Source organism: Buteo buteo, chromosome 14 (genome assembly GCF_964188355.1).
Source record: "Buteo buteo chromosome 14, bButBut1.hap1.1, whole genome shotgun sequence".
NCBI classification, from domain to species: domain Eukaryota; kingdom Metazoa; phylum Chordata; class Aves; order Accipitriformes; family Accipitridae; genus Buteo; species Buteo buteo.
Window position 1 is genome coordinate 29,484,926 of NC_134184.1, and position 15,420 is coordinate 29,500,345.

A 15,420-nucleotide genomic window follows, 5' to 3' on the forward strand; every position below is an offset into this window, starting at 1 on the left:
TCGCAGGTCGGTGGCGAGTGTGATGTTACCAGCAGAGAGTATGGTAAGGCAACGCGCCGAACTAGTGCCAGTAACAGCCAAGGGCCTGCCAGAAAGGAAAGGAGAAGGGTTGAGGAGAGAGAAGTCTCTGATATGTCTAATGCCACGCTGGGGTAGGTCTGACTCAAACCAGCGCACGTGAATCCCTCTGACAACCAGAGCTGGAGGCCACGGTCTACATCTGATCCAGAAGCCTTTTGGGTCCAGTAACGCAATATGGCGCACAAGCAAAGGGGACTTCTCCCAGTAGGGTGTCCCAGCCTGGACGCGGCTGGGTTGGTGCAAGTGGATGGGTGGGAGACGTGCTGAGCCAGCAGACGTGCTGGGACACGGCTGCACATCCCCGTGCAAAAACGTCCCTGGTGGGGCAAGCCCTCCGCCAGCTTGAGATGAAAAGGCAGATTTCAGCGAACGTATCACAAAGAAAAGCCATGCAATCAAGGCGGGAGCCCGGTGCTATTTGTTTTTGAAAGAAATGTTCGTATTGACCCTGCCAGATGATTTTCAATAGGCGTTGTGGATGAAACACACAGATGAGCTGTGGTGCTTGTAGAAGAAAACTGTGAGCCTTGGCAAGTGGGGGTCATTACTGCTAGGGCTTCTGCTGTTCTGGAAAGTTTTGGAACTGGTTCAGGTTTGTTGGAGAAGCACACTGGCTGCGTAGCACTCCTTAGGAATTCCAGCTACTTACAGTCTTGGCCTTAGGCATGTTTCAGAGCTAATTCTCAAAAGAAATGCAGATCCATCCTGCCTTTCTTCCAGCTACTGTTTCGTCTGTCTGCCTAGCATGAGTGCACATTTGATTTGCAATTAGGAGGAGTCTGCAGAGATTCAAAAGGCTGCCCTGGTGGTCCCTACTGGGGCCTAGCATTGTAAGATCTTCTTATATGTTTTTGCAGCATTTAATTGCTACCAAGACATAAAATAACTTCATGCAATTTCATTTTTTTTCTTTTTTAAGTATTTTATAAGGCTATACCATGACTGCCATGTAAAAATGGAAATGAGATGCAATTAACTCAAGAGATCCAGTGGATTCTGTGTTTATAAAGATTCTACCATTATCAAATCCATTCTTCCTCATGGTGTTTTATGTAGTACACTCTTGCATCATCTCTCATATAGAAGGTTATCTCTGTAATCAAAAGTGCTAAGTCCAGAATCTAAATTATTAGTTTCTAGAATATATTTGTCACTAGATATTTCAAAGACAAATGCTAAATGTGAAACAATGCCACAGCTTTCATAATGATAATTTAAAAGATCTGAAATAAGCATAATTTACTTTTCCCAATATGTACATTAAATGTATAAACCTGTCTTCAAACATATTCAGACATACATGCTGAAAAATCTTGACCATAAGAATCATCAGTATTTTGGGTCTCTGCCTCTAAGCAATTCAGATCCCACAGTCTTTAAACTGCAAATACTTAACCAAGCCACTAAATATTTCAGCTCAAAGTTTATATAGAAAGGACTGAAATAAGGTCTCAAAGCAGAGACTGTGCCTGTGCAGCACAGGTGGGGATTTGTGATTTCAGTGTGTCCAAGCCACGTGGTCTATACAGACAACATTTATTTATGCACACTGTGCTTGTGCACGATGCACTGTTTTATCTCCAGATTTACAGATTTAGCACCAGGTTTTCTTTTTGCTTTGTAACTATCCATCTTACCATGCTTATAAAACAATACTATCACATGTCCTTCTCAGTGTCATAGAACACCTTATTATCAAAGAAGGCATGATAAGCAGATTTACAGATGTTTGCTTCTCACTGCTTAAGTAAGTGCATTGATAACTACTTTTTTAATGCCATTATGATAAACTTCCTTGTATACTCACATCTGCATGAATAACACAGGAGATGCCAAGCTCTTTGTTTTCAATACTAGTCTTAAAAGAGCTGTTTTATTTCAGGTATATTTAACCCTCCCAATATTTTTTTTTAATTCAGAGCAAAAACACACATCACTGATATCTATGTAGAATAACGTAGGAGGAAATGTTACTCAAGACATGAAATTCATTCTTGGACAGTATAAAATAAGGGTCCCTTTTCACTCTGTTTTCTCAAACTCTCGTGTTAGCCTCAGCTGCGTTCACAAATGCTAATCAGAGCAGACACACAGGCCACATAAGGTTATGTCTTGCTCACAGCATATTCTGTGGTCAGACTCCTATGGATACTGGAGGTGAAGCCACGAGTCCTCCATCCCCTTAGCATGCCTCAGCCAGCATTTTAATCCCACCAGAAACACTCACCTGTTCCTGCAGGACTTTAAGCATCGCTTGTGTATGTGTTTGCTCTTCCTTGGCTTGCTCCAGTTCGGACTTTTTGTTATTTAATTCTTCCTGTATGCTCAGCAATTGCTGCACAAACCAAAGAAGTTTCTGGTTAGCATTGTCTGGATCCAAAGCGGTTTTAAATCCTCAGTTTGATAAATCCTCACTTCAAACAATGCTTTGCAGTCTGCTCCTACATTTATTATTGTTGCATAATCTGCTGCGTCTAAATGGACCAGAGGTAAATTATTTTCATCTGCCTCTCCTTCTGCAGCAGTGCTCCACGAGTAATGCATCTGTTAATGTGTGTTAAGCTATTTGTTACATTAAAGTAGAAACTCCTGGTACAGTATATCACCCACAGAACGACTGTCACATTCATCTGAACCAAAATCTTATTTGTAGAAGTATATGCGGTGGTTTTAATAATACTAGGGTAAACACTATGGTACATAAATAATTTAAAAGCTCAGCCCTTTAATATAATTAGTCGTTGGCCCACAGCCATTTTCATTCTATGCAAAGCAATATTCTGGAAAGCTTTCACACTGAGTTGCCAAGAAGACAAAAGCTTCCTTTTTTTTTCCCTTGTGCTGTGATATTTTATTAGATCAGGAAGACTGACACCCTACAATCAATGTATCAGCCAGGAAGACTGCTGATCTGAACTGTCAAAACAAAAACCTATGACCAAAACCTATTTTTTTGAAGAGAATTCTGGGATGTAGGGACACCTTTAAAAGCCTGCGTCCCCTGGTCTTGGCTAGCTTTAGGTTCTGCATGGATTTATGGTGACAGTCAAGAGCAGGTCAGTAGATTTAATTAACTCTGAAATAATTATATATTTTTGTATTGATGCAATGAACGTTAGACACTGCTGAAGAGCAAAAGGAGACAAACGCAAGATTAAAAAGGAGTTTATAGTACTTTCCCTTAATGATCGAGAAAGGAAACTATGATTTGCTGGGGCAACATATTGCTTGCAAGCACACTCCTTTTTAAGAACTGCTTAAACGAGGAATTGCTTTACTAACTTGTGTTACTGATCTAACCATGTGTCTAAGCATCTAAAGCTTGGTTTATATTTGTGCTCAGTACCGGTAACTCTGACTCAAACAGATGTTCAGCATCTTGGTAAGTTACAGATAGCAAACCTAGAAATAGTCCCTGGCCTTCTTCCACTGCACTGGAAGTCCCAGGCATCAAAGGACTTGGCACCAGTATTGTTTTCAGAGCTGCTTGGAAACAGATGACATTTCAGGGACTGATGGAGTTATTGGTAGTGTATTTCTGTTGTAAGTGAACACCACTATGATGGATTAATTCAGCCACTGAAGTAAAAATACATGTGGGTATATGTCTGATTATCTCTCACACGGTCTACAGTCCAGCTGGAGTAGCTTTTTGATGGATCTTGCCGCCTGGACTGCTCCCTGGGAGCCTTCGAGAGACATTCAGGTATGTGTGTTCACTCTACCACAGTACAAGAGCATTTCAGATCTCAAGATTTTACATGAAATAACAAGGTCTCTTCCACCGAGGCTCTTGCCCAACCAACTTTTGTGTGGGAAGCTCCACTTCAGCATCTCCTGACCAGGGATGGACTGCCACCTCAGGCCTGTGTTCATCTTGCCTGTTGGGTGCTACCCCCTACATTTTCAGAAGATACACTGAATTTGGGTATACTGTCATATGTCACACACTGATACGCATTCAGGTCCTTAGCACTGTTATACCTTTCCAGACATTTCATAACTTTTTAGTCCAGAAGGCACCATTTGGTCACCTCATGTAACCTCCTGTCGTTACAGACCATTGAGCTTCACCCAGGATAGCTCTAGCTGATGTCTGCAATTTAGAAAGAAGGGACTTCAATGCTCGGAAGAGAAGCAGAGCATACAAGACACCAGAAAGTTAGCATAAACCCTTTTGAGGGTCACTAGCTGAGACACCTGAGGTTTGGTAAGCAGATGTGTCACCTAATAGGGGCTGGTGAAATGTCTTCTCCTTCCCAGCTGCAACCTGTTTGACCTTAGACACCTGAACGTGGCAAGGGTTGTTAAGAGAAAGGAGTCTTTGCCCCGCATCTCAGAGTCTTCTCTGAGCAGATATGTCTCACCCGTGTGGCCAGCCTCTGACGATTCAAAGGGAAGAGCCAAAACGAATGAAATGATCCTCACACAAAGCCAGGAATGGATCTAGCCAACCAGGCACTGGGGGAGGGAAGCCCTCCTTTCCGTCTCCAGGCAATCTGCTGAAACCTTGAAGCATGGGATTTGATTATCATCATCTCAACACGGTGCTATGAGTACTAGGGAGTCTGAGGAGGAACTCACAAGAGATCTTGTTTGCTCCACAGCCTCTGAAGGGAGTGAACAGCCATGCATACCCAAGGAGAACATCACCGCCATCCAGACTGCACCTTCGTCCTGGTTCAGAGTTTTTACTCCAGGTTCTGGGAGAAACCCTAGAGCCCATCCTTCTGAACCATATAAATGCCCATTTGGAAGACCCCAAGTGAGTTTTCAGTCCATCTCTGCCCCTGGAAAGCCTTTTCACTACCGAATGACTGTTACAAATGGGAAACCAAGTTCCACTCAGGGGTTGAACTTACTACACTTTCACCAGAACTGAAATCTCCTTCCTCATCCTACCCACCCTCTCCCCATGGTTCTTCCATGGCCAAGTTTTACATACCGCAGATCAGCTCACAGACTTCCACTGTATTATTTTCACATCTCCCACTGCGATTTAGTCTAATTATATCCCTCTTCCTTTGATCCTGACTTTGTGTTTGAGGCAATTTTTGCAAAACTGGCCGAGCATGGGGGGAAGCGGTTGTAGAAGATGCTCCCTGAGAGCACAAGAGATGCTCCCTGTTCTGCAACTTTGTATTTGGCTCTGGACCAGCCAGGACCAGGAATCCCAGGAAAATATCCAATGTGCTCAGTTTCCCCACGGTAAGAGAGTGTGCATTCTGGTTGCAGCATGACCTGCAAAGCACTTGATATGAGATAAAACATTCCAGCAGTCTTAATTTGACTTAAGTTAAACTGTCAACTACTGCAGGCTTACTGTGTGTGCATAGGCTTATATTTTCAAAGACAGCAAATGGGTCCTATTTTCATGGGGGTGGAAAACAGAGTATCTGTAACTAAGGTACCATATTCCCAGTCACACATAAGGTTTTTCATTCACAGAACTGGGACCTTCCTATCCAACCCCCAAAGGTGACAGAATTGTTTAAACCTTGTAGCCATCCCCTGGGGGTTTAACCTCTTTCTTTTTCTCTCCCTTGTATTTATCTCAAAAAGCTGCAGAAGCTGCTAATTTTGCATGGGTCAGCTTCTGAAATTTCTTTTTCATGAGTGGTTGGTGCCACCACCAAGAAGTTGTAACAACGCGTTATACCTGCCAAACAGCACATTTTTCCCTTCTAGTCTCATTTTGGAAAATGAAGAAATAGATTTGACTGAAAAAAATATCAGCCTAAGACAGACGAACAGGCTGAAAAATTTCAGCACAAACACGTGATGTTTGGCAAAATTAGAAGCAAACGGGAAGAGGATCTTAAACTGGCAGGAATGAGGCAAGTTTCATAACAGGGACTGCTGTCATGCCTGCTTATAAACAGCCAGCCTCGCCATAAAGATTGTGATGAATGATGCCAAGATGATGGTATTTAATTATTCAGAATTATTTTGTTTTTCACATAAATGCGCTTATTAAAAATTGATCCTATAGACATTTCTTCTGCCCTTCAGATTGCTTGCAAGTATACGCCACGATCAATTAAAATAAAAAGTGGTTCTTGGTCTTAACGTTTGTGCTGTCTGATACGGTTCCACCTACTTTGCCATCTCACCCAGCCTTTGTGCCAGAGCTTCCCCCCGTGCCCACCCACCCACGCAGCATTTGCTATCCTGCTTCCCACGTGTTATATCCTGCTGGCTTGTCTCACGGCTACTGCCAGCGCAGCTATCAAAGTGTCCTTTCCTTCAATCTCCTCTCACCTCTCTGGCCATTTCCTTTAAGCCCTGATGTCCCCAACTTTGTGGCACAGCCATGGTATTCAGACAGCGGTTCCCCAGTTCCCTCAGGCGAAGGAGTGACTTCTTGGTTACACAGCCAGGAAATATCTGGTTCATTCTTCTGCTCTCTTCCAGTGGTCCTCAATGTGCAACTCTTTGGGTCTCTGAGGGTCCCCTGCAAGTTACGCAAGGGTCTTTTCCCCGAGCCAAAATCCCAGTGTCAGGAAGCAGAAAAGCATCTCACGGTGCTCATCGCAGCTCTGAGGATCCTGGAGAGAGACACCTGCACAGCCCAGAGCTCCACCAGCACCAGGCTGGAAGCTCAGCTGGTCTACGTGCAACCAAAATGTAGGTTGACGCCTAAGAGATGAAGCTGTGAGGTAGGTCCAGATCAGGCCGGTAGACGTCACTGATATCCTCTTACTGGCATTTCCAGAGAGGAGACAGGAAAGGAGAAAGAATTAACCTACAGGTCGTCTCTCTAGAGATCAATCACTGCCTTTTAGACAAAAAAAATGCAAGACAGATTGCTTGTTTCCAGCAGCAGCTCTGGAGCTGCTCTCTATAGAAATGGTAAATATCACTCTCCAGTGTTAAGATTCATGAGGACCAAATCCTCCCCGTACATAAGCAGGTAACTAATTTCTTTATATGGGGGGGAAGGGTGTGTGTGTTTTATTTTGTTTTTTTCACACATTCCCACCCCCAGTGCTGAATCTCTGTCAGAGACAGTTCAGCACCGCCCATATTGCGTAGATCTCAAAAGTGCAGACAGAAAATTACCATCTTAAACCAATCTTCGCAGCTTCTGAAACATTAAATATAGATGGCATTATTGAAGCCGGCTGAATTACTCAGACTGTGTACAATGCGGTGCCAGTGTGGCCAAGAATGCTAACAACCAAACAACACACAGTGCCTTGAAATATATGAGAAGCCCTAAAGGGAAAGTAATAGCTTGCTGTTGTGTACCACTGTGCAGCCATGAAATACTCCTTCTCTTCCCTCCCCTCCTCCCCGCCCACAGTTCTCCACTGCTCCCCAAAAGGCCCTGTTACATGTCTACATTTAAATATAAATTACGGACATATCTAGAAGTGTGGTCACACACCGAGCCTAGCAGGACAGAGAAGGGTCTCAGAAGGAAAGCGTGGTTTCCAGCATGAAACCATCAACTTAGTACGCTAAGAAAAGGGAGGCAGATCAGAAGAGACCGCAGGGCCTGAGGCTGTACTTAAGATACTGTAAGGCTGACAGAATAATGAAAAAGGAAAACCAGCATTTGCCACAAGTTTAGCAATTATACTGCTGAATGGTCCTGCCCCTGCTGTTTTGGTTATGGTTTTCTCTACAGTTGCTTGAAATGAAATACGAAAAGGTTACAAAGACCTTAAAGAAAGGGAAGAAAAGACGAGCAGACAAAAGAACACCTCCGAGGTGGGAGCGCTGACTTTGAACACAGGTTGTGCAGGCATTTTCAGCAAACCCAGCCTGTTCAGCCACGGGAAGGAGGCACAGACTCTCTCTCCTGTACCTGCAGTAGCTGCAGAGTGTCCAGGAAAGATCTGTGGCAAACTCTTCTGAAATGAGTATATCAGTCCAAGAGGGATGCTCTTACATAGCCTAACTGAGCCAACTCAGTTGAATGGTCATCTTAGACACCTAGTGAACTCAGGCAAACTGAATTCTATCGATATAATGTTTTGGGGCAGCATATTACTCTCCACTTACTACCTACAGGGAATATATTCCTATACAGAAAAAAAATTGGGGAGATATGATTCACCAGGTGCCTAAAATGAAGGCAAAACTTATGTGCCAGCTGTATCCCAACCAAGGCTGCCTTTTTCAGTCCCAATGAAATCAAGGCTTGCACACTAAACAGTAACCCCGGGAAGCAGTTCTCGCTTGTGCAAAAGTGCAGCCCTTTCCCCTAGACTACACTAGAATCAGAGATCTAAAAAGTATGAAATCACAGGCATTGAAAGGACTGCAGAGTTCACCTAAAAATTAAAACACTCACTTATGTTAGCAATTTCTGAGGTTTTATTCTCTTTTTTTTTTTCCCCCAAGTAAAACCTTGCTGTGTCTTTTCTAACTTTATTTTATAGAAAGAAAAAGAAGTTGGAGTTTGCCAAATGGAAAAGGACAAAAATCAGCAAGGAAAATTAGTGTTTCAAAATTCTTAGAGGCTGTTCACAAATACAGAGGGGAAGGACGGTAAATATTTATTTTCAGAATCCTCCTTAGGTAGAAGGAAAAGAAATGATGAATCAAAATGAAATCTCAGGTACACAACAAATTGCAAAATAAAAATACAAATCCCTCTCCCAGTCCTTCCACGGACCGTCTGGAAGAGTGTTTTTCTCTTTTTGTAAGACAGACAAGATTTCATATCACAAATGGCCAGCACATGGCAGGCTTGAATAATGAGAAAGTGACTTCCCAGCTGAGCAAATATGCATTAGTAACAAGACGCTGATGAGGCCAGACAAATCACCAAGGAAACAGGAGAATGTGAAAGACAAGTCAAAGAAGCTTTTAGAAATGAGCCCTCAAGGAAGTTAGCCATGTTGCAGCAGTAAGGGCAACATACATGCCATCCTCATGGATGACAAGGCATTATTAAAACAAAGAGTATGATTGTGGATTTTTTTAAGGGATTAAAAAGAAACACAGTGTAATAGCACAATGTTTCTCATCCCTCCCACCTCTCAGGGACCGCCTGTGTCATAGGAACCACGCGGATGGCGTTATTTGGATGGATGGGGGGTTTTGCAATGACAAAGAAGTCCAAGTTCTGAGCCCCCCTACCCTGGGCTGGTGAAGAGCTGCGTGTAGATCAACAGCCCAGCTCCTGCTTGTTGGGCGTCCACCTGCAAAGTGAGTCTCCCTGATTCTTTGGCCAGAGGCAAAGACCACGCTGACCACATTAGCTCCACAAGTTAACCGCCTCAGAGGGGGCCGGGGAGCTGGACACGCACCTGATGGGTGAGCGCGTCTGGTGGCACTACTGAAGAACTCCGTCCAGCGGCTTCCTTCGGGAGATGTTTACCATAGTCCCGTCCCCCCTGCTATTAGATTGACTGCAGAGGTCCTACAGCTTTTCAGCACTTTGAGTAGGAGCAGGCAGCAGTGAACCTGAGAAATATGCCAAATGAGAAAGCAGACAGATGGACACAGACACACTGAAACTACCTTAAGGCTGGTTATGGAGAAGGTGGAGTCAGGCTTTTCTTGGATAAGAGCTGAGGGTGAATAGACAAATACTCAACAAGGAACATTTCTATTACATATAAGGAAAGTATTCCACAGTGAGGGTGGCCAACCACTTGAACAAGTGCTCAGAGAAGCTGTGGACTCTCCATCTTTGGAGGTGCTGAGGACATAGCTAGACAAGGTCCTGAGCAAAACTGAGACAACTCCAGAGCTGCCCCTGTTTTGAGCAGAGGGATGGTGTACGTGACCTCCAGATGTACCTTCCGACTTGTGTTCTTCTGTGATTCTAAAGAATACCTAATAGATATCAGGTGATTAATTCTCAATTTCTTTTATTTCTATGAGGCATAGTAATTCAGCCACACCAGCTACAAGAGGCACTGTTAGGAGTTGGACAGCAGATGAAAGGAGAACATGGACAGTGCAATGAATGGCTTAAGAGACAGTCTATAGTTTTCTTTTGTCAAGTATTTTTAAGTATATCTCCTACTCCTCAAGAAAGACAAGTTCTCTTCGGTCAGCTATGGACTTTTGCAGTAAATGAGGAAAAGAGCCAAGTACTTAGGAACATTACAGAATCAATCCCCCCTCTCAGAAGTTAAATTCTCCCAATTGACTAACAGCTACTTAGTGCTCCATCAGGGAGCCCTCTCTGGGATCTGATTCCACAGCAGATTACACATGGTCTTTGATTTTGATGGGATCTGACTATTACAGCAGATTACACATGGTCTTTGATTTTGATGGTGGCCTGTGGAGGGGAGAAGCCTGGCCAAAACCCATTGCACCTCGTCAATAAAGCTCCCTCCTACCTTTGCAAAATGAGGTGATTGGCATATTACATAGCTCTTAACTTTACTGGCAACTGGTGAGTGGCTTACAGTTTGCTCTGATCCCGATCAAAAGAAGAGGGCTGATCGCAGATGAGCATTATCTCCCCTCTGCCCTCATATCTGCCCTACAAGGCAACCAGTCAGCACCTGCTATGATGCACAGTCAAAAGAAGACATGATCATCCATTCGTAGGAACCTCATCTTCTCCAACCTCTCACCTGGACCTCTCCGTTGTGGATACCTCCTCACCAGGCAATGGCACCTGAACTGTATGATCCCATCTCTTTCATGGGACTGCAAATGAGCACGCTCTTTCTCAACAAACCAAATTAGTTATTTTTAAAATTTTGATTTCCTATTCAAGAAAAAATATCTTATTTATTTTGAAGGAGAATAAAAAGACCTGACACATTTTAATTAGAAGAATAACATTAGGGAAGAGAATCAATTTACCCAGCGTAATTCCCATTGAAACACAATTCCTAGCAGAGGAAGCAGAGTTCCTAGTAATGATAGCATCAAACACATTTGAAAACTATGTAATCAGCAAGCCAATGCTAGTATTTAGGATCTTTTAAAGAATTCATGTAAGATCACTGGACTGTAAAACTTATGAGATCTGTCCTTTACCACCACTAAACTACACAAGCATGTTAATGAAGCTAGTAGATGATTTCTTTTATATTTTAAAGAAAATTTGTGCACCCAATTATTTCTCTCCAAAGTGTTTATTCTTGCTGCCAATCTCAGTTTAGCTTTACCAGTGGTAGTAGGCAAAAAGATGCTACCTTCCACCATCTTACCACTAGAACAGCTATCGAGAATATGGTGCTTAAAGCATCTGTGGGCCCTCATTTACACTTCCCCTAATATTGTTAGAGTGGTGGTGGCAGAAGCAGGAAATTAAACACTACTTTCAATAAGGAGAGGTTGATAAACACAGAGGAGAACCCATTTGGCTTGTCTGAGATCTGGTAAATAATTAGCACTTAATTGCCAGCTGCTCTTTTTTTTTAAAATATAATCCGAAAGAGTAAGTATTTTCTGGAAGTTTGACTGTGGACAGTACTGTACAGAGCCCTGAAAAGCACAAGGGAACAAAAATAATACTTATGTGAACATTTCTCTCTGTCCTGGGAGCAGACATATTTCTTAACCAGTTTCCAAATATCAACCGTTGGGCGAGAGAAGAAGAGACAGGCCTGGAAGTGAACATCTGGACATTGGGTCCAGTCCCTTGCACTTATCCTGTATCCGTTCCCTATAAAATTATCAGTGTTGATCAATATTGCTGTTACTACTCCAGTGCCACTTTTATAGGAAAACAGAAAAATCTTAACTGGAATTCATACCGCAAGAGCAGTAATAAAAAACATTTCCAACTTAATTATTCTGGTCTGTTTATTCAGCAGGTAAAATGCAAATAAAAGGGGTAATGTTTTTTTATCCCTTTTACTTACTCTTCTTTTTAATACTGCATTTGGAGAAGAATCAGTTTATAGTTGTGCGTAAGTACATTGGGTGGGTTATAGGCTGAATAGATGTTTGGTAAGCAAAAAGTAGGTGGATAAAAAAAAAGACTACAAATCTCCTCTGCATTTAGGCTTTATTAATAAATACAGCCATAACATGCTCCATCTATTCAACAATGATGTTAACGTCAGTGCTAAACTGCTCCTAGAACCCTTATATTTAAAGGTAAATGGTTGTTATAACGGTCATGGCGCTCACATGGCACCAGATTGGGCAATTTTCAGTCAACGGCATATGTGTCTGTGACTGCTGACATTTCAGAAAGTTTGTATGTGAGACAAAGGAATGGCTGTGACAGTTAACAACATCTGTGAAGGATCTGAGAGCTGCAGACCTAAATGCCAGCTGAGGCTTATTGGAAATTAATACGTGGTAGATTGGTTAGAAGAGTGATGTGGAAAAAAAGTTTTACGACACCTATCCTACTAGCTGTTGAAACCTCCTGGACAGAAACGTGCTTTTCCTTCCTGCTCCTACTGAAAGAGAATGGACCATGGGAATAGTCAGTTCTTCCATTACTTGTAGGAGAAAAAACTTCTTTTCATATAGGATAGGAGAGGAAAGGACTGAGCAATGCCATCTTTACTTGTAAAAAAAAAGTTCTGCTAGCTCGGTGAGGACATCTGAAAACGGACTAGCTCTGCTCCGGTGGCTGGGAATGGCAGAAATCCAATTCAAAAGGCAACACAGCGAGGCCAACAGTAGCTATCTCTGGCTTTTCTACTCAGAGTGGTTACTATACGTTAGAGGTATATGATCTTGCTTAAAAAGCTGAGAGATGAGCCTTGTGCCATCTCCCTTAGACAAAACCATCCTAAGCCAGCTCCCAGAGACTGTTCTGTGGAAGATGTTTACCCCACCGTCCTCGTCACCGAATACGTACCCTGGGCATCTCCCTTTGAGGGAGCAGTGAGTGTAAGGAGGGAGCTGCGATGCACTCCGGCAGCTCTTCTCACCCTCCCAACCACAACAGGGAGGCGTGTTACAGACCAAACTGTCCTTCCCTGGATGAACACTGAAAGCCCGTAATGACTGCTAGTCACCTGGCATTTATCAGAGCCCTTTAAAAAAAGAAGTGTATAAGTCTCAGGCGCACGTGCTATTTATTTTACATGCTAAAGGATTAGTAAACTGCAAAAGCTAGTCCTCGGTGGGTAGGAAATGTCAGGAGCAAAGTGGCCTTTGCAGCAAGACCTTGAGTTGCATATTGAACAGCAAGGACAGGGAGGTATTGAATAGGTGATGATTAACCGTGTGCTCGCCGTCTGCGGCACTGAACGGGGAAGGGTCTCTGAGGTGTACGAAGCAAGATACGCTCTCCAGAGAGAACATAGGTGCAAGCACGATCTAGATGGGGATTTCTGGATGACACCCTTGCCTGTAGGAGCTTAAATTCAGCCCATCATGCTCAGGGAGTTGTGAGAGGAAAGAACATTATCGTACATTTACATGGTGCGATGAAGCGCCGTGCAGAATTACCAGTCTATTGGCAAATGAACCAGTTCAGGAATCAGGACAGCTGTGCAAGCACAGCACCATACCTTGGCCAATTAAGCCTGCCGAAAAGGTGGAACTAACTTGCTCAATTAGAGAGCCATGCTGAAGGAGGTGTGCTCTGTAGACTTAGGACTAACTTGAGGCATAAAACATTGCACCGGTGGCTGTGCTATGGAGGTGGTTCATGAACAACCCTGGATAACCATTAAATTCTAAAACTTACTTGGAAATGTGCTAATGAGTGCCATCTCCTATGTGGCCAACTGACGTTTTTCAAAGGCTTCCAATGTTATCAGTTTCAGGCAGATTTTATAAACGATATGGAAGTCACATCATTAATTCAATAGCGACTCACTGCCAAATTGTGAGTCCTTGTTTCAAAGCATGAAAGTGGTACGTGCATTTCCTCAAGAATTTTCTTTGGTGCACAACTAACAAGAAGAGCATAGTTTTCATGCTTTGTCTTTGGAATGGCTGAAACATTTTGATGAGAATTTTTTCAAAAGAATTTTGGTTGCTACTCCACATGGAATACAATAACCCAAATGGTTAAAATTTGGAGAAATCATAGACCCACTGAAAACTGAGTCTTATAATGGCAAGCATTAAGCAACACTACGAGGTGATATTTTCTGCATTACCTATAGGCATGTATCTGGTAAAACATTTCAGACAGAGAGACAAGATTTAAAAAATTCTTACAGCTGTGCTGTGAAGTATTGTAAAAATAGTTACAACTAAAACATCCTCCCTTGTGATCACAGACTTTGTTAGAGAATGCCAAACACTGCTGGAAAAACAGAGCCATGCAAAAAGTGATCTGCTTGGTATGTGTGTTCTCATGTAGAAATAAATTGAAGGCAATACCACCTATGCAGCAGTGACAAGTTAATTCAATTTCCATCTCAAAATCAGGTAAAGTGTATCTCATTTGTTACCATGGATACAAGACATTATTTCCATTTGTTTGAGATCTCACAGTGGGTATGAAATTAAACTGTGACACAGTTTTATGGAGGAAGTTGACTAAAAACCCCATAAGTTCAATGTCATTAGTCCAAAGGGTTTTCTTTTTTAGACACACTAAATAAGCAGGTTGCTACTGCTGCCCATAAGGTATACTTCATTAGCAAACATCTGTGTGATTTTGCTGATGCTACTTTAGATCAGTAGGAGTGATGGAAGAGAAAATAAACATTCACTTCACCAGTCCTGCAAATGTAGGGAAGAATCCTGAAAAATGTCCAGATGGTAGAAGTACATTCAAAATACATTGATGGTGTGTTATTTGCTATTGTTTGGCACCAAACATGTTTACAGAAAGTTTCTTGATTCTGAAAATGCATCCACTTTTTCTCAGATAAATCTGCTTTTCAGGGTGCAGCTCAAATCACTTGTTCTCTAGTTTTCAAAGTTAGAAGAAGAAGAGGTGTATGAAAAAGTGGGGAAGGAAGAGGAAAGAAGGAGGAAGAATACATTTTTTTAATGCTGACACATACACAGGGTTCAGGAATTCAATGGCATTCAGTTTACCTTGTCTGAAATTAATTTTAATATATACAAAAGGATAAAAGGGAATACAGGTCTTCTTGTTAAATTATTACTACTCAAGTCCTGGCTATATGTTTAATATTTCATAGAGAGACTGATTTCCACAGATGCTGAGCACCTGCTATACCGATGGATTTCAGCTAAGGTTGTCATCTCTCAACGTTTACAAAACCAAGCTGAGATAAAACAGACTCTACCTAGATCAAAGGTTTATTTCTAAATAATCATGCATGAATTGCACAAAAAGCACAAAGGTTATGGGATGCCATGACTATGGCTAATTGTTGAAATCCAAAGCCATCATCCAGCTGCTTAATTGACTGATAATTTCCCACCAAATATTCTGAACTCCACCTTCTGTGCTTCTGTGTTGTTGCCTTCCTCAGCATATTGTCAGACTGGATTATCTGCAATGTCTTCTCCAGC

The 15,420-nt window shown here is 42.4% G+C and overlaps 1 protein-coding gene across 13 annotated transcripts in view; it reads right to left on the reverse strand.

Annotated features, from left to right (window-relative positions):
* The window catches only part of ENOX1 (ecto-NOX disulfide-thiol exchanger 1), a 358,275-nt gene that overhangs the window by 25,029 nt on the left and 317,826 nt on the right, over positions 1-15,420 (reverse strand). For all 13 annotated transcript variants that reach the window (XM_075046158.1, XM_075046156.1, XM_075046155.1 and 10 more), the window contains one exon: positions 2,309-2,416. In XM_075046158.1, the coding sequence (XP_074902259.1) occupies positions 2,309-2,416 (108 nt within the window). The remainder of the gene's footprint in view (positions 1-2,308; positions 2,417-15,420) is intronic.